At 54.2% G+C, this 27556-nt stretch overlaps 1 protein-coding gene across 1 annotated transcript in view; it reads left to right on the top strand.

The window, feature by feature from the left end:
• PDE4A (phosphodiesterase 4A) overlaps window positions 1-27548 on the top strand; it is a 35772-nt gene extending 8224 nt beyond the window's left edge. The window contains 14 exon segments of the mRNA XM_024745856.1: window positions 13822-14013; window positions 14668-14704; window positions 14825-14895; window positions 15697-15746; window positions 15927-16039; window positions 19453-19546; window positions 21104-21327; window positions 22395-22493; window positions 22590-22754; window positions 23307-23410; window positions 23412-23529; window positions 23763-23885; window positions 24350-24532; window positions 26577-27548. Of these exon segments, the coding sequence (XP_024601624.1) occupies window positions 13822-14013; window positions 14668-14704; window positions 14825-14895; window positions 15697-15746; window positions 15927-16039; window positions 19453-19546; window positions 21104-21327; window positions 22395-22493; window positions 22590-22754; window positions 23307-23410; window positions 23412-23529; window positions 23763-23885; window positions 24350-24532; window positions 26577-27257 (2254 nt within the window). The 3' untranslated portion in view covers window positions 27258-27548.
• The last annotated feature ends 8 nt before the right edge of the window (window positions 27549-27556 follow it).

The following is a 27556-nucleotide window of genomic DNA, read 5'->3' as shown; positions in this document are numbered from 1 at the left end:
GGCCCCCCCCACCCGCGCCTTGCGCCGAAGTCATGGCGCGGCCGCGCGGCCTGGGCCGCATACCCGAACTGCAGCTGGAGGCCTTCCCGGCGGCGGCAGCGGCGGCCACCGAGGACGAGGCGTTCCTGCCCGAGCCCCCGGCCCTGCGCGCGCCCCGCCGCCCACGTTCACCACCTTCCTCGCCTGTCTTCTTTGCCAGCCCGTCCCCAACTTTCCGCAGGCGCCTTCGGCTTCTCCGTGGCTTTCAGGATTTCGGTCGCCAGGTGTGGGCCGGGTAAGTGCGCGCTGGTGGCTGTGGGTTCGAGTCCCCCCTGGCCATCAGGCGCGCGCCAGGGTCTGGGGTTCGTAGCTGGCTCTGTCAGCCTCACTTGTTTTCTTCCGTCACAGGGCAGCGATAAAAATCAAGTCTGCTCGCCAGGGTTGCTGTGGAGACATCTGATAAGGCATGCAGTAGGCGCTCAATAAACGCTATGTTCCTCCCACTTCCTGTGCAGACCTGAAGCTGCGGTCAGGCTTTGGGGGAGTGAAGCCAACCTGCCATCCAGGGTGATGTGGGGACGTGTGTTCAGTTGTGTTATCCTTAGTCCACAGGCCTGTGAAATGGGGCCAGCGCTGCCCTCTGGGGGTTGCCTTGCCAGGAGGCACTGGAATATTACCGCGTGCGCCGAGCAAGGAGGGCAAATGGAAGTTCCCTTCCTGGCCAGACCCGGGGTGGGCCGCGGGGGCGGGCAGCTTGGGGGTGAGGAGCCTGGAGGCCACATCCGGTCTGGCTTTCCAGTGTCCGTTTATCTTGGAAACGGAGGTTGGCGGCCCGGAGGTAGGCACGGGCTGGCTTCGGGGACTTCTCCGGAGCCCGGAGAGGTCCTCTGGTTGCCCTTCTCCTCGATACTCTCCGCGTGCACTTGTTTAGAACCTGAGACCGGAGACACAGGCTGAGAGAGGGCACTGCAGGGACAGTACGCGGGCCCGCGTCCGGATTTGGGGACGAGATCGGGGCGGGAAGAGATAAGGAGGAGGGGTCGAGGCCTCTGGGAGGCCCGCGTGGGGTCGGGAAGAGTGTGTGTGTGGGGAAATCAGTGCCTGTCTCCGGTTTCTCTCGGTGTCGCTGTCTTCACCTCTGCCTCTGCTGTCTCTGTTACGCCGCCCCCACGCCCCCAACTCCACCTCCCCCGCATCCATCATCCCTCCCCCGGGTTTTTGTCACCGGACCCCACACTGCGCCCGCTGGCAAGTCGTTCCCCCACGCAGGACGCACGGCGTTCGGAGACCTCCAGGGGGCCCAGCTCGACGTCAGGGAAGGGGTGGAAAAGGCGGGGCCAGGGGAGGGCTCGGAACCCGGGAAACCGGAGCCCGGGGCACCCTCCGAGGCCCGGGGGAAGGGAGGCAGGCGGGAAGTATGCGCAGAGTTCCGCAGGGCCCCCGCAGGAGGAGGCAGGCGCGGAGCCCGCCCAGGCGCTGCGGACGGGGGTGGGGGGGTGCCCGAACGCCCGGGGCCGTCCCTGGGGGCGGGGGGTCACCGGGAGGGCGGGTGTGGAGGCGGCGCCGGCGGCGGCTGCAGACACCCAGGGCCTGGAGAGCAGTGCCCGCCACACCACCGTGCAGCCGTCCCCATGCGCGCCCCGACGGTGCTTGGCACTCATGCGCTCCAGTGCAGCACCCCGGGCCCGACCCCGGCCCCCTGCCCTGGCACTGCCCCCCGCGGGCCCTGAATCCCTGGTCCACTTCTCCTTCAGCGACGAGGACACCTGTTGGTACCCTCCAGGCAGATTTGTCAGGTGGGTGGCCCCCGGCCAGTCCCCTCCTTTGCCACCGGAGGGCTCTGGCTGCTGTGTGTGTGTGTGTGTGTGTGTGTGTGTGTGTGTAGGGTGGGGGAGCAGTCTGCCTTGCGGGGAGTCCCCAAAGTGGTTTACAGGGTCTGTCTGGTCTGGAGCCTCACCCCCTTCCCTGGCTCTAAACTGTCTGGATGCTGCTGAGGGCTTCCTGCAGGTGGTGCCCCCCAGAATGGGTGCTGGGTCCTGCCCCCTTCCTGCTTACCCAAGATGGGATCCCTTAACCCTCTTTGTGCCCCAAATCTGGGCTTCTGGCATTCACCGTAGCAGCAAATATGGGTGTCCTGCATCACCCAGGCTCCACTCCCGGGCTGCTGGCCTCAAGCCACGTCCCTCCAGCCCTGCTCTGCTCAGTGCCTCCAGCCTTACCCTCCCTTCTTCCTTGCTGGGGCTGCCAGGATGAAAACCAAGCTGGGGTGGGGGTGGGGAGGAGGTTCCTGCTGGAACTCCTGGGGGGTATTTAGAATCAGCTGGACAGCACTGAGGCAGAGAAGTGGTCTTTAGGTCCTCAGAATTCTCAGGGTGCTCCAGCCTTGTACCTGCTCCCCTGCACCAACCCCTTCAGACACCCAGACATGCACACGCTCTCCCACATGGATACATGCACTCCACATATGCAGCTACACAGGACACAAACACAGACACACCCACACACAGGGTAATCGAGATCACCTGGTGTGTACTGTGCTAGGCATGGGTCTTCTGGCTGACGGGGCCAAAAAGAGAACCCCACAGGTGACCCATGGCCATGGTGACAAACACCACAGAAACCCTGGTCTCACACAGCCTCACATACACTGCGCTGACCCCAGGTACACACTATCACTGCAACACACACCCAGGCCCGATTCCCACCTGCACATGGCCACACACAGGAGCTTTCAACCTCATACCCACTGAGTCAGGGCCCATGTGCAGCACACAGGTACCCTCTCCCAAGGTCATACAGACCACAGACACAGACATAGATACACAGATACACACAGGCACCACCAACACCCAGACCCCGCTCACACACACACACACACACAAATCCACACTATATGCACACAGGGGCTCCTGAGCGTGCACACACAGCCCGACTCACACACACACAGACCCTCCTTGCACACCCAGCCCCACAAACTGCCGTGTCACCTGGCACCCTGCGCCCTCCTGGCAGACACACACCAGCGCCCGCCCCCAACCTCCGTGTGACCTTCACAAAGCAAATGCCAGGCCTTTCCATGAAGCCTGCTTGGCACCTCCTACGAGGCAGTCAGGTGGAGTGGGGCAGGGAGCCCAGGGAGATGCCAGGCCTGCCTGGGGGAGACGGACACCCAGTGATTTACTGGGCAGCCTTGTAGCCCGGCTGCCCTGGTTCAAATCCTGGCTTTACCACTAGCCAAGTTACTCATCCCGTTTGTGCCTCAGTTTCTTTCTCTGGAAAATGGGGCATCAGTACACAGCCAGGGGTAGCAGAGTGCCTAGCATGTGACCGTCAGTAGCAGCTGGCTACTCTCATTGTTACGATCTTTACCAACTGGGATGTGTCCCCTTTCCTGGCCACCCCCACTCCCCTGCTTGTTTCTTTCCCAGAACTCTCTGAAGCCTGGATCTGCCCCTAGGCTGCACAGTTCTGCAGAGGCCCAATCTGATGCTCTGGGAGCCCAGGTGGGCAGGCCTCGGGGCCCCAGAGGGGTGGAGGCAGGTAGCAGCTTCAACTGAGAATGCCATCAAGTGGTCAGCCTGTCCAAAGGGGAGCCTTGGGCAAGTCGTTTCCTTTGTGATGAAGTGTCTGGGTGTGTGGCTGTGATGTCGGCTGCCCTTGACTCTGATTTGTGGCTTCAGGTCCCATTGGGACATTGCTGGAACAGCCTCCAGCCTGACTTTGGCCACGCTGAGCAGTGGCACGTCGGGGAGGGGTGAGTTCCCACAGCTCTGGGGTTTGGTTCTGTGGGGTAGCTGAGACCCCACCCCCATACACACGCACACACACACACACACACACACAAAGACACACACTCAGGCTGCAGTTCAACAGGCCCGATTCTCCTCTGCCCTTCCACAGCCCAGGGGACATTCGCTCCTGGAAGCACAAACAGCAGGGCCCCAGGGAGCCTCCTCTTCCCATCCCGGCCTCTGGGCTCCTGCTTACGTGAGCTGAGTCCCCAGGGGCTGCAGGATCTGCCCGCAAGGCTAGTCGGGCGCCCTCTGGACTTGGGTCTCACCTTCACCCAACGAACTGTGGCTTCAGTTCCTGGGGCGGGGTTGAGGTCCTCAGTATGGAACTATGTTCCTCTCCCCTCCACAGGGGCACTCAGCAGAGCCAAAACGCCCAGGCTGGGCCTTGGGAGACAGGACATGGTTCGCAGGCAGCAAGGCCACCAACCCCTCGCTGCCTCTCTGCACCTCCGCCTCCTCGTTGACCCAGGACGTTAACAGAACCCAACTCACAGAGTTAGTGGGAGACCTCATTGGGTTCACGTGTACAAAGCACTTTGATAGTGCTAGGCACACAGCAGATACTGAATAAATATCTTATTATTATTACTATAAGCTTAAAGGATCTAACCTGGCACCCAGTACACAGCAGGTGCTTAATAAATGGGCATTATCATCAAAGGCCCAAGCTCATGATCTAAGAGTATTTTCATTCCTGAGCCTGGCTTTTTTTTTTTTTTTGGCTGCATTTGGTCCTCGTTGCTGCGTGCGGGCTTTCTCTCTAGTTGCGGCGAGCGGGGGCTACTCTTCGTTGCAGTGCAGGGGCTTCTCACTGTGGTGGCTTCTCTTGTTATGGAGCACAAGCTCTAGGCACGCAGGCTCAGTAGTTGTGGCTCACGGGCTTAGTTGCTCCATGGCATGTGGTATCTTCGCAGACCAGGGCTCGAACCCGTGTTCCCTGCATTGGCAGGCGGATTCTTAACCACTGCGCCACCAGGGAAGTCCCTGAGTGTTTTGTGTTTTTTTTAAATTTACTTTAAAAAATTAACATAAAGTAAAATTCACCTTGTTTTTGGCTGTGCTGTGCAGCTTGTGGGATCTTAGTTCTGCGACCAGGGATCAAACCAGGGCCCTGGCAGTGTAAGCGCAGAGTCCTAACCACTGGACTGCCAGGGAATTCCCAAAATTCAGCCTTTTTAGTATATATTGCATAAGGGTTTTTTTTTAATTGTGTAAGATATGCATAATAAAATTTACCATTTTAACTTGAGTGTACAATTCAGTCACTAAGTACGACCACATTGTTCTGCAACCATCACCACCATCCATTTCCAGGATTTTTTCATCTTCCTAAGCTGAAACTCTGTCCCCATTAAACACTAACTCACCATTCCCACTCCCTCAGCCCCTGGCACCCACCATTTTACTTTCTGTTTCTATGAATTTGACTCCTCTAGGGACCTCATGTCAGCAGAATTGTACAATATTTGTCCTTTCGTGTCTGGTGTATTTCATTTAGCGTAATGTTTTCAAGGTTCATTCATGTTGAAACATGCAGAATTTCCTTTCTTTTTTTTTTTTACTAATTCATTTAGCGTAATGTTTTCAAGGTTCATTCATGTTGAAACATGCAGAATTTCCTTTCTTTTTAAGGCTGACTAATATTTTATTGTATATATATATATATCACATTTTCTTTATTCACCCATTAATGGGCATTTGAGTTGTTTCTACCTTTTGGCTGTTGTAAATAATGCCGCTAGGAACATTGGTGTACAAGTATCTGTTGGAGTCCTGCCATTCAGTTCCTTGGGGTGTACATACTGAGGAGTTAGCTTTGCTGGATCACGTGGTAATTCTGTACTTAAGTTTTTGAGGAGCTGCCAAACTCTTTTCCGCACTGGCTTCACCATTTTGTATTCCCACCAGCAGCGCACAAGTATTCTGATTCCTCCACGTGCTCCCCAACACTTATTATTTTCCTTTTTTTTTTTTTTTTCGGTCCGCGGGCCTCTCACTGCTGTGGCCTCTCCCGTTGAGGAGTACAGGCTCCAGACGCGCAGGCCCAGCGGTCATGGCTCACAGGCCCAGCCGCTCCGCAGCATGTGGGATCCCCCCAGACCAGGGTACAAACCCGCGTCCCCTGCATCGGCAGGCAGACTCTCAACCACTGCGCCACCAGGGAAGCCCTTTTTTTTTTTTTTAATAATAGCTATCCTGATGGGAATGCAGTGGAATCTCATTGGGATTTCTTTTTTTTTTTTTTTTTTTCTGCGGTCCGCAGGCCTCTCACTGTTGTGGCCTCTCCCGTTGCGGAGCACAGGCTCCAGACGCGCAGGCCCAGCGGTCATGGCTCACAGGCCCAGCCGCTCCGCAGCATGTGGGATCCCCCCAGACCAGGGTCCAAACCCGCGTCCCCTGCATCGGCAGGCAGACTCTCAATCACTGAGCCACGAGGGAAGCCCCGGGATTTCTCTTTATATAAGTTTATTTATATTTGGCTGCGTTGGGTCTTCGTTGCTGCACGCGGGCTTTCTCTAGTTGTGGTGATCGGGGGCTACTCTTCATTGCAGTGCATGGGCTTCTCATTGTGGTGGCTTCTCTTATTGTGCAGCATGGGTTCTAGGTGCGTAGGCTTCAGTAGTTATGGCATGCGGGCTCACTAGTTGTGGCTCGCGGGCTCTAGAGCGCAGGCTCAGTAGTTGTGGCACACGGGCTTAGTTGCTCCGTGGCATGTGGGATCTTCCCGGACCAGGGGTCAAACCCGTGTCCCCTGCACTGGCAGGCGGATTCTTAACCACTGCGCCATCAGGGAAGTCCCTCTCATTGGGGTTTTGATTTGCATTTCCCTAATGACCAGTGGTGTTGAGCATCTTCTCATGTTTATTGTCCATCTGTATATCTTCTGTGAAGAAATGTTTATTTAAGTGCTTTTCCTGTTTTGTTTTTTTTTTTGCCACACACGTGGCTTGTGGGATCTTAGTTCCGCAACGAGGGATCAAACCCAGGCCCTCAGCAGTGAGAGCACGGAGTTCTAACCACTGGACCACCAGGGAATTCCCTCCCACTTTTTAATTGGGTTGTTTGTTTTGTTGTTGTTGTTGAGTTTTAGGAGTTCTTTATATAGTCTAGAACATTAATCCCTTGTCAAATATGAGATCTGCAAAAACGTTCTCCCGGGACTTCCCTAGTGGTCCAGTGGTTAAGACTCCACGCTTCCACTGCAGGGTGCGCAGGTTCAATCCCTGGTCGGGGAACTAAGATCCTGCATGCCCCGTGGTGCGGGCAAAAACAAGCAAACAAACAAACAAAAAAAACTATTTAAAAAAATGTTCTCCTGGGGCTTCCCTGGTGGCGCAGTGGTTGAGAGTCCGCCTGCCGATGCAGGGGACACGGGTTCGTGCCCCAGTCCGGGAAGAGACCACATGCCGTGGAGCGGCTGGGCCCGTGAGCCATGGCCGCTGAGCCTGCGCGTCCGGAGCCTGTGCTCCGCGGTGGGAGAGGCCACAACAGTGAGAGGCCCGCATACCGCAAAAAAAAGAAATGTTCTCCCATTCTGTGGATTACCTTTTCACTCCCTGAATAGTGTCTTTTTCTTTTTTTTAATTAGTTGTGGCACGCGGGCTCAGTAGTTGTGGCGCACGGGCTTAGTTGCTCCAAGGCATGTGGGATCTTCCCGGACCAGGGCTCGAACCCGTGTCCCCTCTATTGGCAGGAGGATTCTTAACCACTGCGCCACTAGGGAAGCCCCTGAGTAGTGTCTTTTGATGCACAAAGGTTTTTAACTTTGATGAACTCCAATTTTTTATTCTGTTGCCTGTACTTTTGATGTCATATCCAAGAAATCACTGCCAAATCCAATGTCATGAAGCTTCTAAGAGTTTTATAGTTTTAGCCCTCATGTTTAGGTCTTTGATCTAGTTGGGGTTAATTTTTGTATATGGAGTAAGGTAAGGTTCCAACTTCATTCTTTTGTAAGAGGATAACCAGTTTTCCCAGCACCATTTGTTAAAAAGACTGTCCTTTCTCCATTGAATGGTCTTGTCCCCCTTGTTGAAAATGATTTGACCACATGTATGTGAGGGTTTATTTCTGGGCTCTCTATTCTATTCCATTGGTCTATACATCTGTCTTATACAGTACCACACTGTTTTGATTACTGTGCTTTGTAATAAGTTTTGAAATCAGGAAGTGTGAGTCCCCCAACTTTGTTCTTCTTTTCCAAGGTTGTTTTGGCTCTTCAGGTTCCTTGAGATTCCATATGAATGCTAGGATGGATTATTTTTTTTCTACAAAGAACATTGTTGGGATTTTTTTATTATTTTTTTTTCATTTACTTATTTATTTATTGGCTGCATTGGGTCTTCGTTGCTGCCCGCGGGCTTTCTTTAGTTGCAGCGAGTTGGGGCTACTCTTCATTGTGGTGTGCGGGCTTCTTATTGCGGTGGCTTCTCGTTGTGGAGCACGGGCTCTAGGTGCATGGGCTTCAGTAGTTGTGGCGCTCAGCCTCAGTAGTTGTGGCACATGGCCTTAGCTGCTCTGCGGCATGTGGGATCTTCCCGGACCAGAGATCGAACCTGTGTCCCCTGCATTGGCAGGTGGATTCTTAACCACTGCATCACCCGGGAAGTCCTGAACATTGTTGCAATTTTGATAGGGATGGCATTGAATCTGTGGATTGCTTTGGGTAGTATGGACATCTTGACATTATTAAGTCTTCCAGTCCATGAATATGGTATGTCTTTCCATTTATTTGTGTTTTTAATTTCTTTCAGCAACATTTTGTAGTTTTCAGTATATAGAGGTTTTGCCTCCTTCGTTAAGTTTATTCCTAAGTATCTTAATCATTCTGATGCTATGGTAAGTGGAATTGTTTTCATAATATCCTTTTTAGTTTGTTCATTGTTAAGGGCATAGAAAAGCAACTGACTTTTGTGTGTTGATTTTATATCCTGCAACTTGGCTAAATTCATTTATTAGTTGTATGAGGGGTTTTTGTGTGTGTGTGTGGTATGTGGGTCTCTCACTGTTGTGGCCTCTCCCGTTGCGGAGCACAGGCTCCAGACGCGCAGGCTCAACAGCCATGGCTCACGGGCCCAGCCGCTCTGCGGCATGTGGTATCTTCCCGGACCGGGGCACGAACCTGTGTCCCCTGCTTCGGCGGGCGGACTCTCAACCACTGCGCCACCAGGGAAGCCCCAGTTGTATGAGTTTTGACACATGTAATCCCCACCACTGGCTTCTTTCTCTTAGCAAAATTCATTTGAGAGTCATCCAAGTTATTTTGTGTTTGAGTAGTTAAAAAGGAAGCTGTTTCTTTCTACTTTTGCAGAAAACTTCTGACACAAAATGTGTTTGGTTTTTTTCCCCACACCAACCCATTCTCCATTACTCTATGGACATTAACTGGGTGAACTACAGTTTAATTCAATTCTGACACTAACTGGAGTTCGTGCAGATCCCACAGGTTAAGGGCTCAGTCCCACAAGACCTCCCCCACTTCAGATGTCAGTCTCAAATCCAGGTTGTCACCTGTGCTTTTGGGTGACCAGCTATAAATCAGAGGTACCTACAACCCCCTCCTCTGGTTCAATAATTTGCTAGAACGGTTCACAGAACTCAGGAAACCAGTTTACTTACTAGATTGCTGGGGGTTTTTTGGGTTTTTTTAATTTTTAAAAATTTATTTTTTGTATTCCTCTCCTGGTTTATTTTATTTTATTTATTTATTTTTTTGCGGCACGCGGGCCTCTCACTGTTGTGGCCTCTCCCGTTGCGGAGCACAGGCTCCGGATGCACAGGCTCAGCGGCCATGGCTCACGGGCCCAGCCGCTCCGCAACATGTGGGATCTTCCTGGACCGGGGCACGAACCCGTTTCCCCTGCATCGGCAGGCGGACTCTCAACCACCGCGCCACCAGGGAAGCCCCTCCTGGTTTATTTTAAAAGATACAAGTCAGGAACAGCCAGATGGAAGCGATACATAGAAAAAGGAATTGGGGGAGAGACTTGGAGCTTCCCCAGGTGTGCCACCTTCCCAGCACCTTGATATGTTCAGCAACCCAGCAGCTCTCCAAACCGTGTCATTCAGGGATTTTGATGGTGGCTTCATTACGTAGCCACGATTGACTAAACCATTGGCCATTCCACTGGTGATTAACTCAACCTCCAGTCCTGGTCCCTGAACTGGTCCAGCCTCTCTAATCACATGGTTGGCTCTCCTGGCAACCAGCCCCCATCCGGAGGCTGTCCAGGAGTCCCTAGCAGTCCGTCATCTCGTTAGCATACAAAAAGATACCTATCACTGTGGAGATTTCCAGGGTTTTAGGAACTGTGTACCAGGAAACCAAGGCTGAGGCCAAATATATATATTTATTCTTTCACAGTACTTATGGTCCCCGACTTATGACAGTTTGACTTATGATTTTTCAACTTCATAATGATGTGAAAGCAATACGCATTCAGTAGAAACCGTACCTCAAATTTTGATATTTTCCTGGGTTAGTAACATGTGGTCTGATTCTCTCTTGTGATCCTGGGCAGCGGCAGCAAGCCGCAGCTCCCAGCCAGCCACGCGATCACGAGGGTAAACAACTGATACACTTACAACCGTTCTAGACCCATACAACCACTCTGTTTTTCAGTTTCAGTACAGTACTTCATAAATTACATGAGCTATTCGGCACTTTATTATAAAATACGCTTTGTGTTAGATGATTTTGCCCAACCGTAGGCTCATGTAAGTGCTCTGAGCACGTTTCAGGTAGGCTAGGCTACACTGTGATGTAGGTAGTTTAGGTGTATTAAATGCGTTTTCAGCTATTTTCAATTTATGGTGGGTTTATCAGGACATAACCCTGTCATAAGTCAAGGAAGATCTGTAGTTCATGTTTGTGTTTCTGAAATTGCTAAATAATATTCCATGGCATGGCTCTGCTACAGTTTATCCATCCACCAGTTGACGCACACTTGATTTGGCTGTTTCTAGTTTTTGGTGACTATGAACAGAACTGCTCTAAACGTCAGTCAGCAGGTTTTTGAGTAGAAGTATGTTTTTATTTCTCTTGGGTAAATATATAGGAGTGGATTCGTTGGCTTGTACAAGAAGCGTGTGTTTAATTTCATAAGAAACTGACCAAGTGTCTTCCAGAGTGGCTGTACCACTTTGCATTCCCATCAGCAATGAATGGGAGTTCCAGTTGCTCTGAATCCTTATCATCACTTGATATCGTTGTCAGTTTTCATTTGTTTAGCATCCTAGTAGGTGAGAAGCGATAGTCCATGGTTTTAATTTGCATTTCCCTAAGGAGGAATGATGTTTCCTGTGCTGATTTGCCATCTGTATATCTTCTTTGGTGAACTGACCATACTTTTGCTCATTTTTTCACTGAGTTATTTGTCTTCTTATTATTGAGTTTTCAGAGTTCATCATGTACGCTGGCCACAAGTCCTTTGTCAGATATTTTCTCCCAGTCTATAGCTTGTCTTTTTATTCTCTTGACAGTGTCTTTTGCAGAGCAGTTTTCAATGTTTTTAAAACGTTTTTTGAAGTTTGTTTTTAAAAGAAGTTGGAATTTTGACTATTTAAAATTTCTGGTTTCTTTACTAAAATTGGAACATCTGGTTGGTCAGGGTCCCCAGCTCCACTCTGCTTTTTATGTTGGCCGCCTGACCCCTGGAAACATTTGCTCTAAGGGGAGGAATGTGCTCTGATGGGGGTCAAGTCGGCAGAGGGCAGCAGTTAACATTTTGGTCTGAGGAATCACGAGACTTTGGTTTGAATTCTGACCCCACCATGACCTTGCTGTGTGACACAGAGCCAATCATTCTCCTCTCTGAACCTTAGTTTCTTCATCTGTAAAATGGAGGCAATGGAGTCCTTCCCCATTCCCTCACCCCAGGACTGGCCCGGAAGAAAGGCCCAATATATGGAAATTGGTATCACTGTCCTGGCCTAGGAGATTTCAGATTTATTTCTTGGCAGAGGGAACATTCAAATAAAATCTTAGGCTGACATTCAGTAGTAGGACCAGAAAGGGAGGGAGGGTTCTATTTCTTCCCCCTACCCCCTTGTACCCACCAGAGCATTGCCTGAAGTCGGCTGACCAGTCTACTAACCCCCTGACTTGAAGAGTAACAGACCAGAGGAGGCAGTGACCTTCTTGAAGTCACACAGCATGTCACAGGCACACAGCTCCCCACTCTCATCCTCAAATCTTCATACTGATTGCCTTGCTGAGTTCACTCCCCAGGTGGCATATATGAGGCTGATAGACTTATAGTTGCCAGTGTTTTCTGAGCTCTTTGTTAGGCACCATTCTGAGCGTTTTGCCTGTGTTGACACTGGTCACCTGGATGGCCTGAGGCAGATGGTGGTTGTCCCAATTTTGTAGATGAGGAAACTGAAATTCCATCTTTCCTTCAAGTTACACAGCCGGGAAGTGGCACAGCCAGCTTTTCCCTGACTCATCCTGAGGGTCTGTCTTGCCAGTGCCACCAGGCTGTGTCCTGTCTCTGTCATCTGTCTGTATTTCTGCTCAAGCCACACCAGTTTCCTTGCTGGTCCTCCAACAAAAACCAAATCCTGCCAGCGGGCGTTTGCACTTGCTGTTTCCTCACCCTGGAGTACTTTCTCCTACCTCCTGACCTGTGGCCTACACCTTCTCATCTTTCAGGACCTGCTCCTGAAAGATATCCTGCAGATATCACTTCCTCAGAGAGGCCCGTCTCAACCATATCAGCTAAAATCACCTCTCCAGTCACCCACCTCATTTTTCTTTTTTCTGTGGTACACGGGCCTCTCACTGCTGTGGCCTCTCCCGCTGCGAAGCACAGGCTCCAGACGCGCAGGCTCAGCGGCCATGGCTCACGGGCCCAGCCACTCCACGGCATGTGGGATCCTCCCGGACCGGGGCGCGAACCCGTGTCCCCTGCATCGGCAGGCGGACTCTCAACCACTGCGCCACCAGGGAAGCCCTACCCACCTCATTTTAATTCTCTGCATGGCAGTCCGTATATTCATTCATTCACTCATACATTGATTCATGCGATTGACATCTCTTGGGCATCCACTGCGTGTCAGGCCATGTTCTTGGCCTAAAGTATACAGTAGTGAACAAAGCAGACAAAAGTCCTTGCCCTGCAGAGCTTAGTTCTAGAAGGGAAGGCAAACAGTGAAGAGTAAAATACAGAATGTGTCAGGTAAGTAGTATTTATTTTAAGCAAGGGAAATGTGAAATATAAGGGCAGGGGTTGACATTTTAGATGGGTTGGTCAGGAGAGGCCTTCCTGAGGAGGCAACATTTGAGAAGGAGCCTGAAGGAAGTGAAGGAGGCGCCAATGGAGATCTGGGCAAAGGGATGTTCAAAGGCCCTGAGGCAGGAATGTATCTGGAATGTTAAGGAACAGTAAGGCGGCCATTATGGCTGGAGCAGAGTACGTGAGGGGTAGACTGGGAGGTCGTGGGGCAGGGTCTGTGGGCACAGCAAGTACTTTGGCTTTCGCTTTGAGTGAGCTGGGAGCCATAGAAGGTTCTGAGAAGGGGAGCGATGTGACCTGACTCAGGTGTTCACAGGCTCCCTCTGGCTGCTGTAGGAGAGCAGACTGAGGGGCAAAGACAGGAGCTGGGGACCAGGGCAGAGGCGAATGTACTGGTCCAGGCAAGTGATAAGGTGGGGCTGGCCGAGGAAGGGGGTGCAAAGCGGACAGATTCTGAACAAATTTGGTTGATTGGAGGTGCAAAGGAAAAAACAGAGCCAAGGAAGACCCCACGACTTTTGGGGTGTGCGTTGCTGCTAGGTTAACCTTTTGATAGTCTAGCCCTCCCTGTGTCATCTCTGTGAGGGCAGATCATGGTCTGTCTTGGTCCCTGCTGTGTCTCCAGCTCCTGCAACAGGACCTGGCCCACAAAGGCGCTCAGTCACTGATCTCTGTCATTTCCTGTCTCCCATCTCTTTTGGGGTACCTGTCTCTCTGCCAGGAATTTCCTTGGTCCCCTTATTCCTCTTGACCCCCCCCCCCCCAATGCCATCTCAGCCCCCCTGACCCCTCTTCCTGCCCGCCCCTTGCAGCTTGGAGGCGGAGAATGGGCCGACGCCATCGCCAGGCCGCAGCCCCCTGGACTCGCAGGCGAGCCCGGGACTCGTGCTACACGCTGGGGCGGCCACCAGCCAGCGCCGAGAATCCTTTCTTTACCGCTCAGACAGCGACTATGACATGTCACCCAAGACCATGTCCCGGAACTCGTCGGTCACCAGCGAGGCGTGAGCACCCCCGATCCCTACCCGCCACCTCTTCCAGGCCTGGCCCCAGCACAAGCTGCCCTTCCCAGCAAGGAGGGGGACACTGCCCAAGTCCCCGTCCACCTGCACACCCGTCCTCCCTAGTGAAAAGTAAACAGCACCCTTATCCCCTGTCGAGGGCTCAGTCCCTCTGTAGCATGTCCACCCAGTGGTGTATGAGCGCCCACCCTATCTCTGCCCCCTGCCCAGCCACGCTGAACCCCTCCCTCAGGCCCAGCGCAGACTCAAGTCCATATAGTCCCCGCCTACCCAACCTGCCCAAGCCCACTCCTACCCCTGGGTTTTCGGGGACCTGGCCCACCTCATCCCGTCTCTCCAGCAGGAAGGGGGCCAGCCCCTCCCGGCCATCACTTGCTTCCAGTGTGTCCACCTTGGCTGACCCCCTCTTCCTCCCCCACTCCGGGCTTCCCAAAGCCAGCCCCCCTTATCATGACCACCTGTGGAGGTGTGAGCACTCCTGATCTCTGCAGCCCCCTTCCTCCAGCCTCCCTGGGCCCAGCGCCCCCCAGAGTGACCCCCCCCCAGAGACTTGCTTCCTTGCATCCCAGCCCCTCTCCACCCCGGGCCCTTGGGAGTCCCACTGTGAGGACCCCTGACCTGCCCCTGTCCTTGTAGGCATGCAGAGGACCTCATCGTGACACCGTTCGCCCAGGTAAGACCCCACCCCTAAGGAGGGAGGGGCTCTAACCTTACACCACACTTGGGGACAGGGGCCTAGCCCCCGCTGCCCCTCTGGGTGGACCACTTTCCTCACTGTGGCTCCCCAACTCAGGTGCTGGCCAGTCTCCGGAGCGTTCGCAGCAACTTCTCCCTCCTGACCAATGTGCCCATTCCCAGCAACAAGTAAGTGGAGGCTGGGCCCCAATGCCCCATGATCATGAGGCTCAGCACACCTGGGTTCAACTCCCCGTGCTGCTGTGTGACCTCAGGCAGGCACTTGACCTCTCTGAGCCTCTGTTCAAGTGACAGCTCCCTCTGAGCCAGTAAATCATTGTGATTTGAATGCCTAAGACGCAGAAAGTTTTATAAATAAAGACAGAGGGGTCTGGACAGAGTTCTTAGGTGGCCAGCCACCCCAGCCTCTGGGCCACTCCTAGCCCTGATGCCAACTTGCTGGGCAAATAGCATCCTCTGGTGCCTCTGTTTCCCCTCCATAATATGGGAATTTCATAGTGTCTCCATTAGAGAGCTGCTATGAGGAGTTCAGAAGGTGATATATAGAAAGTGCTTGAATATTGCCCAGCACATAGTAAGTGCTCACTAAATAGAAGTAGTTGTTATTATTTGGGGGCAGAGGTGTGGCTGAGAGCTGCTGGTCCCTCTGGGAGTGGGGGGCAGAGCCATCCTCGTGTTCAAGGAGCTGGGGGGAGGGATGGTCAGGGAAGCAGGGACTTTGGAGACACAGGACCTGACCCTACCAGCCGTGTAGTCTTGAGGAAGTCAGTTCACCTCCTGGAGCGTCAGTTTCCTCATCTGTAAAATGGGTTCTTGTGGGGCTCTGTGAGAGACTGCGGGCAGAGTACATGGCAGCATGCCTGGGACACAGAGAGGGCTCAGAAAAAGGAAAATCAGCACTCTTCGTGGACAGGGGGAAGCAGAGATGGGGGAGGACCAGGCTGTTGTTGGAGCCCCATTTCTTTGCAGGCGGTCCCCGCTGGGTGGCCCAACCCCCGTCTGCAAGGCCACGCTATCAGGTAACTAAGCCCCCGGGGATGGGAAAGACCCCTCTTGCTGCCCCAGTGGGGGGGTCCCTCACCCGGGGAGGCTGTCTCATCCCCCTGTCCCTGCACCCTTCTCACCTGGCGGGCCCCCATCACCTCTGGGGGTCTGCATGTGGACCCTCTCAGTCACTGCCCTGGCTGCCCCTTCTCCAGAAGAGACGTGTCAGCAGTTGGCCCGGGAGACGCTGGAGGAGCTCGACTGGTGTCTGGAGCAGCTGGAGACCATGCAGACCTACCGCTCTGTCAGCGAGATGGCATCCCACAAGGTGGGCAAGGCCTGTGGGGTGGGGCCGACTGCTGGGGTGGGGTTAACTGTGGGGCGTGGCTGGTGGGCGGGGTCAACCTGTGGCTAGAGCCTATGGGGTGGGGTCAATCCCTGGGCGGACTTTGTAGCGCCTATAGATGCTGACTTCTCCCAGGGCTGGGGGGCCCTGGGGTGTATGTGTGTGCGTGTTTGTGTGTGTGTGTGTGTGTGTCCGTAGGTGACCATCTCTCCTGGAGGGTGGGTTGTATGTTTGTATGGTTTATGAATGTGTATCTGTGGCTTTGGGTCTATGTGGCTGTTGATTTGTTGGCTACACATTTGCAGCGCGGGAAGGTGTGTTCCAATGGGATCCGGCAGGAGTGGCACGCACGTGTGTATCTATGGAGTGTGTATGGGTGTGCACAGCTGATTACGTGGGGCTGTAAGTGTGGGGGGCTGTGGCAGAGGGGTGTGTATGGCTAGAGGTGTGAGTTGGTCCAGACGTGAATCTGAGTGTGTATCTCCATGTGTTTGTAACTCTGTGTGTGTGTGTACGCTTGCAGGGCTGTGGGAGAGGGTGCCAGGCTTCCATGTACAGCTGTGCAGACCGTGCACTGCACAACTCCAGGGGACGCCATTCAGAAAGCAGGCAATGTGAATGACACCTCCTGGAGTTGTGCAGCATGGTAGCAGCCCTTGTGGGAGGATGTCTATCAGGAGCTGAATGTGCAGGTGGAGGTGTCTGTGTTGTGGGGTGCATACACCCATGGGTGGAGGTTTGTCTGGGGACATGTGAGTCTGAGGGCGCTTGTGTCCCTGAGGGTGTGTCGAGCATCCGAGAATGTGACTGTGTCTCTGAATGTAGGTCTGTGGGTGTATTTCTACGATGGGGTGTGTGCGTGTGTATCTGTGGGTGTGAGTGTGGGTATCCCCTTATGGATTTGTCAGGGCACGTATGTGTCTAAGGACACATGGGTATTTGTGTTTGTTTACAAGTGTGTCTGTGGGTGTGTTGAGTGTGTCTGTAAGTGTGTCCAGTATCTGGGTGTTTATCCCTTAGTGTGTGTCTCCACATCTGAGTGTGAGTCTGCGTTCTTGGAAGGGGTGTGTCTGAAGGCATTTGTATTTCTGTGAGGTCAACTATATACCTATAAATGTGTTGAACAACAGAGTTGTGACTCTGTGTGTGTGTGTGTGTGTGGTCAGCAAAGGACGGAGAGCATTTGGGTGTTGGAGTGTATTCAAGTGCATGAGTGTGTCAGGTGTCTGGCTGTATTGGTGTGGAAGGTGTGTCAGTGTGGGTGTGTCTGTGTGTGGAGCATGTGGGTGTGTGTCTGTCTCTGGGTGTGTCCACGGAGGGGGCACGTCCTCTCCAGGGTGTGCGTGCCTCCTTGCCTCTCCCCAGCAGCCCCAGCTGGGTCCTGCCTGAGGCCCGTGGGCTCCAATGCCCCTTTAACGCCCCCCCCACCTCCAGCACCACCTGACATCGAGTGCAGCCTGCCAGTGCTGCAGTGAGCACACACACGCACACACACAGGCGAACACACGGAGCCCAGAGCCTCCGAAGCCTCCTTCTGGGACCCTCACCCTGCCACCCCCCCATGGGCAGGGGTGCCTGGCCGCCTCCAGCCGCTGCCGCGCGAGTGCCCATCGGGGCCAGGGGCTGGCGGACCATGTAACCGGGTCTGCTGCCGGGAGCGCGGAGGGGAAGGGAGCCCCCAGCCCTGCTGGGCCGGCCCGGGCCCCTCCGCGGCTCCCCCTTCCACTGCCCACCTGCCCAGCACCCTGCCCCCCCGCCCCCCGCACAGTAGCTGCTAATCCCGGGACTCCCCAAGCCCAGCCTCTGTGTGCGGCAGCCCTGAGCAGGGCTAAGACTCCAAGATGCCCTTGGTGGATTTCTTCTGCGAGACCTGCTCCAAGCCATGGCTGGTGGGCTGGTGGGACCAGGTAGGGGAACTCGGGGTGGAGGATGGGCAGGAGCCCTGGGTCTGGTCCTCCCACCTCAGACCCTCCAGCCCCCGGTCTAGGCTTGTGTGTGCGGCTGTGCACGTGTGCGGCCTGGACGTGAAGCCTTGTGACTGGGTCTCTGTGTGTGGCCCAGGGCTGGGCGTGGATGGCGGGTGGCTGGGGGTGTGAGTCTTTCTCTGGGTGTGACTGCCAGTGCACACACGTGTGTGTCTGCAGTGGTGGGGGGCTGCCTGACTATATGCTTGTTTGCCTGGCTCAGGGACCATGGGGTGGCCCTGGCTGAAATCACGTGGCTCTGATTGTGGTGTTGTGTTTGGGGCCATGTTTATGAGCCCAGAGCGGTGTGATTTTCTGGGGCATGTGACCCCGAGTGTCAGTGACTGCCTTCTTGTGTATGCTCCTTGGTTTGTGTGTCTGGGGCTGTGTAGCATTGTGTAATATGGGAGTCTGTGTGCGGTTGTGTGACTTTGTGGGTCCATCGTGTGTGTGTGTGTGTGTGTGTCTCTCTATGGGTGCCCAGGCCTCTGGCAGCAGTGGGAGGAGGGAGCGCTCGTCCTGATGTGGGCCATGCGGGCTCACCCTTCCTGCTGAATGTCCCTCTTGCCTTTCTGGACAGAGTCTGCTCCTGCTTTGGGGGTGCTTTGGTGGAGCTTGGGGGCGGGGAGCCGATGCCCTTTCTCCTCACGCACAATGTCACAGCAGATGCTTGTGTGAAGTGCTATGGGGGGACCAGCCTGGTTCTGGGTATACTCCGTCCATCTGTGCATCTGTCCACCACTCTGAGGTTGGGGGAGAGGGGGCTATGATGGGAACCCCCTCCCCTGGGTGACTGAACTAGGGTTTCCTCAGCTCACTATTCTCCCTGCCCCGGTCAAACCTCTCCACTCAGAACTTCAGGACTACATTCCCTCCTTCCAAACCAGGCTGTGGGCTGGGGGCCGGGACCCTAGGGAGTGGGGTCCCTGTCTGGGAAGACCTGGGCCAGGGGTAGCTCTGGGAAGGCAGGGGTTAAAGGGCCCGGCGGCTACCCCCACTTCCCCCAGCTCAGCAGCTGGTTGGAGGGGGAGTTGCTAAGGAGACTCCCATCACCATGGTGACGGGATTCTCCTGACACCCCATTGGCTCCCTGTTAGGTAGGAGCCCCTCCCTTCCACAGGTGCCCCTCTGGCTCCTCCTTGGGGGGGAGAAGGAGGGAGTATGGTGAGAGGAGCCCCGCCTCCTCAGACAGGGAGGGGTATGCTGAGTCCTGACTCCCCAAGCCTGGGGACCCCCATCCAGAGCTGGGAGGAGAGGAAGGACTGACCCCTCCCCTCTAGCAGCCTGCTGAGGACTCTGTTGGCTGAGCAGAGAAGTGAGAGGGACTCACGGGTTCTTCAGAAGTTTCTTGAGAGGGCCTGGCCTCCCCCCCCCCCCACCCACACATGCCATGACCCCATCATTCCTTCCTTCTTGCCTCCTTCACCTTAGTTCAAGAGGATGCTAAACCGTGAACTCACACACCTGTCAGAGATGAGCAGGTCAGGAAACCAGGTCTCTGAGTACATCTCCACCACATTCCTAGGTGAGTGAAGGGTGGCACTTGTGTGTGGGTGGGTGTGTGGGGGGAGGCATTGCATAACTGGACTGCAGGGGGCCACCGCAGACCCTGGGTCCTGTTGCCCACATTTGCCCAGGGAACCCTGACTCAACTCCCCAAAGGTCAAAGTCACCACGCTCAAGAGCTACTATATCACGATGCCCCCAAACTTAGTGGGACCCCAACTTCTATAGAACACCCACATTTAAAAATCTCTCCAAGCTGCAAAGCTCCTCCAAACTCAGGGGAACCCCATTGGAACTCTTAAACTCAAGACCCCAAGAAACTCCCAAACTCAAATAGAATTCCTAAACTTTAAAATACCTCCAGGCTGAAAAGTCTCCCAAAATTCACTAGAATCTCCAAACTTGGATTTCGGCCCCCCCAAATTCAGAAGACCCCTCAAACTCAAGAGAGATGCCCAAACTCAGTAGGGTTCTCAAACTTAAGGGAAACCCTGCCCTTAAGAGCCCATAAAAGACCCCTAAACCTTTCCACCAAGCTGAAAAGTCTCCCAAATTCAGTAGAATCCCCAAACTTGGTATGACCCCCAAATTCAGTAGACCCCCCCAAACTTTAGATACCCAAATTTAATAGGATTCTGCCGCTTAAGAACCTGTGATTCCCCAAACTTAGGACAATTTCCTAACTCAGTGGAACCTTGAAGACAGTAGAATACCTCAAATTCATTGGAACCCTCGAGCTCATGGGGATCTCCAACTCATCCTAACCTCATCCTGAACCCAAGAGACCTAGCTGAGGATATCCCCCACAAACTCAGGATAATTTCACCCTCAGAATTTATCACCAAAGGTCCCCGAATTCAGGGTACCCCCCCACCAAGCTGGAAAGAATGTTTCAGAGTTTCAAACACTCCCGCCAATGGGGGTGTGGTGTGCCTGAGATCCAGCCAATAAGAGCACGGCGTGCAAATGAGCCCTCTTAGGCCCTGTCATTGACTGGAGGTCCCCAGGTCACAATGGGTGGCCCTGGCTGGGCTCTGGAAACCCTAAAGAGCTCAGGAAAGGGGCTTCTGGGGCTGGTCCCCAGAAAGCCTGGTGTCCAGGGGGTGGGGGTGGGGGTCCATGGAGCCAGAGACCACCCTTCCCTCCCGCCTCCCAGCGCTGTCCACCTCCCCCTGCCCTCTGGGTCACCATGGGGGTGTCTTCCCTGCCTGCTGGAGAAGGTTCCCTGCCTATTCCAGGCAGGCGGTGGCTCTCTCTAGCATCCCCACCCTGCTTCCTGACTTCCCACACCACCCCCATGCCAAACTTGGTGATTGGACTGGGGCTACCCCATAGCTCCGGGCTGGCCCCAGGGTCCCCACTCCAGCCCACCACCTCACAGAAGAGTTCCTACCTCCTCTCTGGTTTCCAGTCCATAAGTGACCAACAGCATGACACCCAGAATAGGTCTGCCCTCCTGAGTGAGACTTCCCAGGGCTTGAGGGGTTGGTGGGGCGGGGTGGGGGGGGGTGTCTGAGAGCCAGATGAGGGAGCCTCTGTGAGGTTCTCATGCTGGCTTCTCCTCTATCTTCTGCAGACAAGCAGAATGAAGTGGAGATCCCATCACCCGCAATGAAGGATCGAGAAAAACAGCAAGTGCCACGGCAGAGACCTTCCCAGCAGCCTCCGCCCCCCGGGCCACAGTTCCAGCCCATGTCTCAGATCACCGGGGTGAAGAAGCTGACGCATAGCAGCAGCCTGAACGATTCCAGCATCCCCCGCTTTGGGGTGAAGGCCGATCAAGAGGAACTCCTGGCCCAAGTGGGTGGGGCCTCAGGGCGGGGGCTGGGCTGGAGAGGGGCAGGGTTCTCCTGGGGCCCAAAGAAGGACTGGGCTTTGGATCAGCCTGAGATGAGGATTTGGGTGTACCTGCTTTATGAGACTCTCAGGAGAGAGGGAGTGGTCTCAGCTGGTGTCCACAGGGGGCTCTGGAATGTGAACAACAGCACTGAGTGGAGCCCACCTTGAGGCAAGTGTGCTGACATTTTATACCCTTGTGTCAGTCATTGGCTGGGGGCTGTCCCCAGGGTGGATGGCATCACCCCCTCCACATAGCTCCTGTGAGGGAAGAGCAGATTTTTGACAAGGGGCAGCTGTGAGTCTTTGTAAGCAACAGCCCCAGCAGCTGGGTGATGGGTGCATTGAGACCAGTGAAGGGAATCTGGGCAGAACCCAAACAGCATCCACTGCAGACCAGGCCTGGATTTGCCTCCTGGCTTTTCCACGAAATCTTAAGCCAAGGGGCTCCCACGATGATTTGTACAGTGGACTTGATGCAAGCTCAGTGGCTCCCTCAGCTGACATTTATTGTAACCCTCTGCGTGCCAGTACTGGCCAGGGCTATATTCAGTCATTCAGTGTTTATTGAGCACCTACTATGTGCTGGTGCTGTTCTGAATTCTGGGGAGACATGGAAAATGAGCCCATGTTCCTTTCCTCTCAGCGCTCAAGAGCAGTTTAACTGAGGCTGAGCTGTGCTTTGGGGTCAGCCACGCTGGGTTCACATCCTAGCTTTGCCACTTGTGAGATGCAAGGTCTCGGGTAAGTCACGTCGCTGCTCTGAGTTTTGGTTCCGTCACCTGCCATGTGAAATCAAGCGCTTAGTGCAGTGCTTGGTGGATAATACACACTCAGTAGACTCTGGGGTTGCTTTGTTATTTTCTGGCCCAGTAGGACCTGGGCAGTAAATTCTAGACTGCTGAGCATGCCACCTACTGGGTGACCGATAATGGTGCCACTATTCAGACCAGGGTTCTGAACTCCTAGAAAAGAGTCTAGAGGGCCCTGGGCCTTGGGGGCTCCTGACCTCTGGCCTCCATCTCCACCAGGAATTGGAAAATCTGAACAAGTGGGGCCTGAACATCTTTTGCGTGTCGGATTATGCGGGGGGCCGTTCCCTCAGCTGCATCATGTACACGATATTCCAGGTAGGGCGGGCTGAGTGGGGCTGGATGCAAGGGAGGGGGCGGGGCAGGGATCAGAGGGCCGGTGTGGGGGTCACCGCCCGCTACTCTTGCCCTCAGGAGCGGGACCTGCTGAAGAAGTTCCGCATCCCGGTGGACACGATGGTTACATACATGCTGACCCTGGAGGACCACTACCACCCCGATGTGGCCTACCACAACAGCCTGCACGCGGCTGACGTGCTGCAGTCCACCCACGTGCTGCTGGCCACACCTGCACTGGATGTGAGCATCGCCTGGCCCCCATGTCTCCCCAGCTGCCCCCTACACTATCCATCTCCAATCTTCTGTTTATCTCTCTGACCCTGAGTCTCTGACATCCATCTCTCTCTGACCCCGTTCCTCTCTCTCCTGACTCCCCATCTTTCTTTTCTTTTCTATAAATTTATTTATTTATGTTTGGCTGCGTTGGGTCTTCGTTGCTGCGTGCGGGCTTTCTCTAGTTGCGGCGAGCGGGGGCTACCCTTCGTTGCGGTGCGCAGGCTTCTCATTGCGGTGGCTTCCCTTGTTGTGGAGCACGGGCTCTAGGCGTGCGGGCTTCAGTAGCTGTGGCTTGCGGGCTCTAGAGAGCATGCTCAGTAGTTGTGGCGCAAGGGCTTAGTGGCATGTGGGATCTTCCCGGACCAGGGATCAAACCCGTGGCCCCTGCATTGGCAGGCGGATTCTTAACCACTGCGCCACCAGGGAAGCCCTCCCCATCTTTCTTGACTCCCCATCTCTCTCTCATCCTGTCTCTCTGACTCGCCATCTTTCAAACCCATCTCCCTCTGCCCCCAGGCCGTATTCACGGACCTGGAGATTCTCGCCGCCCTCTTCGCAGCTTCCATCCATGATGTGGACCACCCTGGGGTCTCCAACCAGTTCCTCATCAACACCAGTAAGTTTGGAGAATCACCACCTGGCCGTGGGCTTCAAGCTGCTGCAGGAAGACAACTGCGACATTTTCCAGAACCTCAGCAAGCGCCAGCGGCAAAGCCTGCGCAAGATGGTCATCGACATGGTGGGCGGGGCGAGGGGCGGGGACAGGGCGGGAAAGGTCACCTTTGGAGCGAGGGGGCATTGGGGAGGGTCAGGTCTGAGTCTGGGACAGAAAGGCCCCTAGTGGGGGAGGCGTCCTTTGGGAGTGGGTCGTGGCGGCTGATTGTGCGGAGTGAAAACTTCAGAGGCCCTGCCCAGGTCAGTACAGCGGGCAGCCAGGCTTCGATGGCCCCTGTGACAACTTCTTGCCCACAGGTGCTGGCCACGGACATGTCCAAGCACATGACCCTCCTGGCTGACCTGAAGACCATGGTGGAGACCAAGAAAGTGACCAGCTCGGGGGTCCTCTTGCTGGATAACTATGCCGACCGCATCCAGGTGCCCCCCTCCCCACACCGTATAGGGAGATTGGACCCTCCCCTCCCCCCTGAGGTCTGGGTTGCTGCCCCTCCCTCTGCTCCAGCTCCCTGGTTGCCCATCTTCCCGTCTCTTTTTCTCTATTCCATCTAACCCTTTCCAACTCCCACCTCTCCATCCCATCTCCCCCCATCTCCTCCAGTTCGCTCTTCCCTTTCCTCATCAACCCGTTTCCATGTCCCCCACACCCCTGTCTCCCCACCGCCTCTTTTCCCTTCCCTCCCTCTGCCCTTTGCTCATCAACCTCGTCTCATCTCTCCCCTTCTTTCCCCCACTCATCGACCCTCTTCCCTCACCTATTCTACCTTTCTCCATCTCCCCGCTACCCATTCTCCCCTACTCTCCTTCCAAAGGGGAAGTAAGGAAGCCTGAGGCCTCAGACTAGGACGGGGACACGGCCTCTGAAGGTCCCCCACCCCATGCAGGTCCTACGGAACATGGTGCACTGTGCAGATCTCAGCAACCCCACCAAGCCGCTGGAGCTGTACCGCCAGTGGACCGACCGCATCATGGCCGAGTTCTTCCAGCAGGGTGACCGTGAACGCGAGCGTGGCATGGAGATCAGCCCCATGTGCGACAAGCACACGGCCTCGGTGGAGAAGTCTCAGGTACAGTCTCGGCACTACTGGAAGAGAGCAGGGCGGGCCTCCTCATCCCACACCGGCCTGGAGCTCCAAAGGCCCAAGAGGTCCTAACCTGCCCGTACACAGTGTCAAGTTTGTCTTTGTCTGTTTTTTCCTTCTCTATCCTGCTGGGAAATAGGCAACACTTCCTCCTCCACAAAACAATTGAACTGAGCCTCTGGACTCATAAGTTGTAGTTTTGCACCCAGACAGTTGTAACTCATTTGTAGCAACTGCTGTAACGTCGGTAATAACACTTACCTGGCCCTTCGTTACAGACTTCCTGTCCTTTCAGCCTCTCGGTTTCCCTATAACCTGGCCACTCATTTTGTGCCTGAGTTTTGGTGGAGTTTGTTGTTTGTTGTTGTTTGGTCACGCCACGTGGCATGCGGGCTCTTAGTTCCCTGACCAGGGATTGAACCCGTGCCCCCCTGCAGTGGAAGTGCGGAGCCTTAACCACTGGACCGCCAGGGAGGTCCGTTGGTGGATTTTGAAGTGAAGTTAAGTGACTCGTCTTCATCACGTGCCTTTCTAATTTAACGAGAGGGACAGAAACACAGTCTCATAAAAGACAGCACTGAAGTGTGAATATGAGACTTTCTCGCTCTCCCTGCTTCCAGCCTCCTTCCTGGTGAGACCTCCTCTTCCCGGTTTGGTGTGTATGCCCTTCCCATCCAGGGTTATGCAGCCTCAACACTGTTGGCATTTGGCGCTGGATCATTCTTTGTGGTGGGACCGTCCTGTGCATTGTAGGGTGTTGAGCAGCATCCCTGGCCTCCACCCACTAGATGCCAGGAACACCCTCCCCTTCCTGCGGTAACGACCAAAAATGTCTCCAAACACTTCCAAATGTTCCCAGGGCATGCACATAGCCCCAAACCCCTGATGAAACCCAGTTTTGCTTACTTTATTATGTATTTATGTTCACAAGCAACTTAATAGCAATAGTTTGTGGGTTTAGCTTTTTTAAAAAATATAAACTGTATCAATATATACCTTTTCTGGGGGGGGGGCGGCACTGCATGGCTTGCAGGATCAGGGATTGAACCTGCGCCCTTGGCAGTGAAAGTGCAGAGTCCTAACCGCTGGACCGCCAGGGAATCCCAATGTATACCTATTTTTATACAGCTTGCCTTTTCTTTCCAAAAATGACTTGGAGATCTGTCCACATTATTACACATAGATTAAGCTTATCCTTTTTCACTGCTGTATAGTATTCCCACAGAGACAGATGGATAATGGTTTGTGTAGTGAGTGCTCTGTTGGTGGACATGTAAGTGTTTAGTAGTTAGGAATTCACAGTGACTCAAACAGGATAAAGCTTTATTGGTTTGTTTGTTTGTTTTCTCTTATGTAAGGAAAGTCTGGAGAAAGGGAATTTGGCTCTCTCTGGCTCCACATAGTTGGCAGGCACCCCAGAACTTTCAGTGTTTCTCTTCTATCATGCGAAGCCTGGGGCTTCTCTCCTCAGAGATGTCTCTTGTGGTCACAGACGCTCTTGAAGCTCCAACCATTCCTCCCTGGAATGTCAGGGAACTAAGGTCCTACATGCCGCATGGTGTGGCCAAAAACAATAACTTAAAAAAAATAAACTAATGCCCAACTGATGTATATATGGAGGTGTTTCCACTTTTTGTTTGCATCTCATACGTGTTTTTTTTTTTCTTTTTCTCTTACTTGTGCAAGAGTTTTTCCAGGGTGGCTCTGGAGAAGCAAGATTGCTGGGTCCAAGGGTATCAACATCTTTTATTTTTTTAAATTTTTTGCCACACCACGCAGCATGCGGGATCTTTGGGGCCCAGTGGTTGGGTCTTCACCTTCCAATGCGGGGGTTGGTGTGGGTTCGATCCCCGGTCGGGGAGCTAGGATCCCACATGCCTTGTGGCCAAGGAACCAAGACATAGAACAGAGGCAATATTGTAACAAATTCAATAAAGACTTAAAAAAAATTTTGTATTAGATCCCGCAGCACGGCGGTGCCATCTGCGCCAGCAGATCCCTGGTTTATTCTTCCTTCTCCCTCCCTCAGGTGGGTTTCATCGACTACATTGTACACCCGCTGTGGGAGACGTGGGCCGACTTGGTTCACCCAGATGCCCAAGAGATCCTGGACACTTTGGAGGACAACCGGGACTGGTACTACAGCGCCATTCGGCAGAGCCCATCGCCACCACCCGAGGAGGAGCCCGGGGGGCCAGGCCACCCCCCTCCACCGGATAAGTTCCAGTTTGAGCTGACACTGGAGGAGGAAGAAGAGGAGGAGATGTGCACTGCCCCAGGTGCAACTGAAGTGCAGGAATTGTCCACCGCCCAGGACGTGTTCCCAGCTGAGGAACCGTTGGAGGTCGATGGCCAGGACCAGTCTCCGGAGGTGGAGGTAGAGGAAATGTACTTGACACAGCAAACAGACTCAGCAGATAGTGTGGCTAAGGGTCAGGACGCGTCCACACCCCCAGGTGCATCTGTAGGCTGCAGCAGCCCCCCTGCCCTGTCTCCTGAGAGCCTCCCTCTGCCTGTCTTGAGGACCCCGCCCCCTCCAGAGGAGGACCCGGGCCTTCTGGGCCTCCCCTCCACGGCGGCCGAGGTGGGGGCCCAAAAAGAGGATCAGGCTGCCAAAAGGGCGTGCTGCGCCTGCACAGAAACATCGGGCGAGGATCCATCCACACTCCCAGCTCCTGGAGGGTGGGGGTCAGCTGGAGGCCCTACCTGAGCCTCAGCCTCTACACCCCGTTGGCCTCCCGGCCTCCCGCCACCACCATCACCCCCCCACCTCCTCCACTGCCTCAAAGACTCTTGGGCCTCCTGAGAAAAAAGAAAACAGAAAAGTGGGGTTTTTTCTCTTTTCTTTTTTTCCCCTTTCCCCCCACCCCCTCCCATGGGGCCTCTTTTTGGAGGTGGGGGCTGGGGAACAAGGGGCTGAGGTCCCCGAAGGGATTTTATTTTTGGAATTTTAATTGTTACATTTTTAGAAAAAAAAAACAAAAAAAAAACAAAAAAAGCCCAGGATGA

This window comes from Neophocaena asiaeorientalis, unplaced genomic scaffold, assembly GCF_003031525.2.
Source record: "Neophocaena asiaeorientalis asiaeorientalis breed wild unplaced genomic scaffold, Neophocaena_asiaeorientalis_V1.1 scaffold357, whole genome shotgun sequence".
In the NCBI taxonomy this organism is placed as follows: domain Eukaryota; kingdom Metazoa; phylum Chordata; class Mammalia; order Artiodactyla; family Phocoenidae; genus Neophocaena; species Neophocaena asiaeorientalis.
This window is presented reverse-complemented; position numbering and strand designations above follow the sequence as displayed.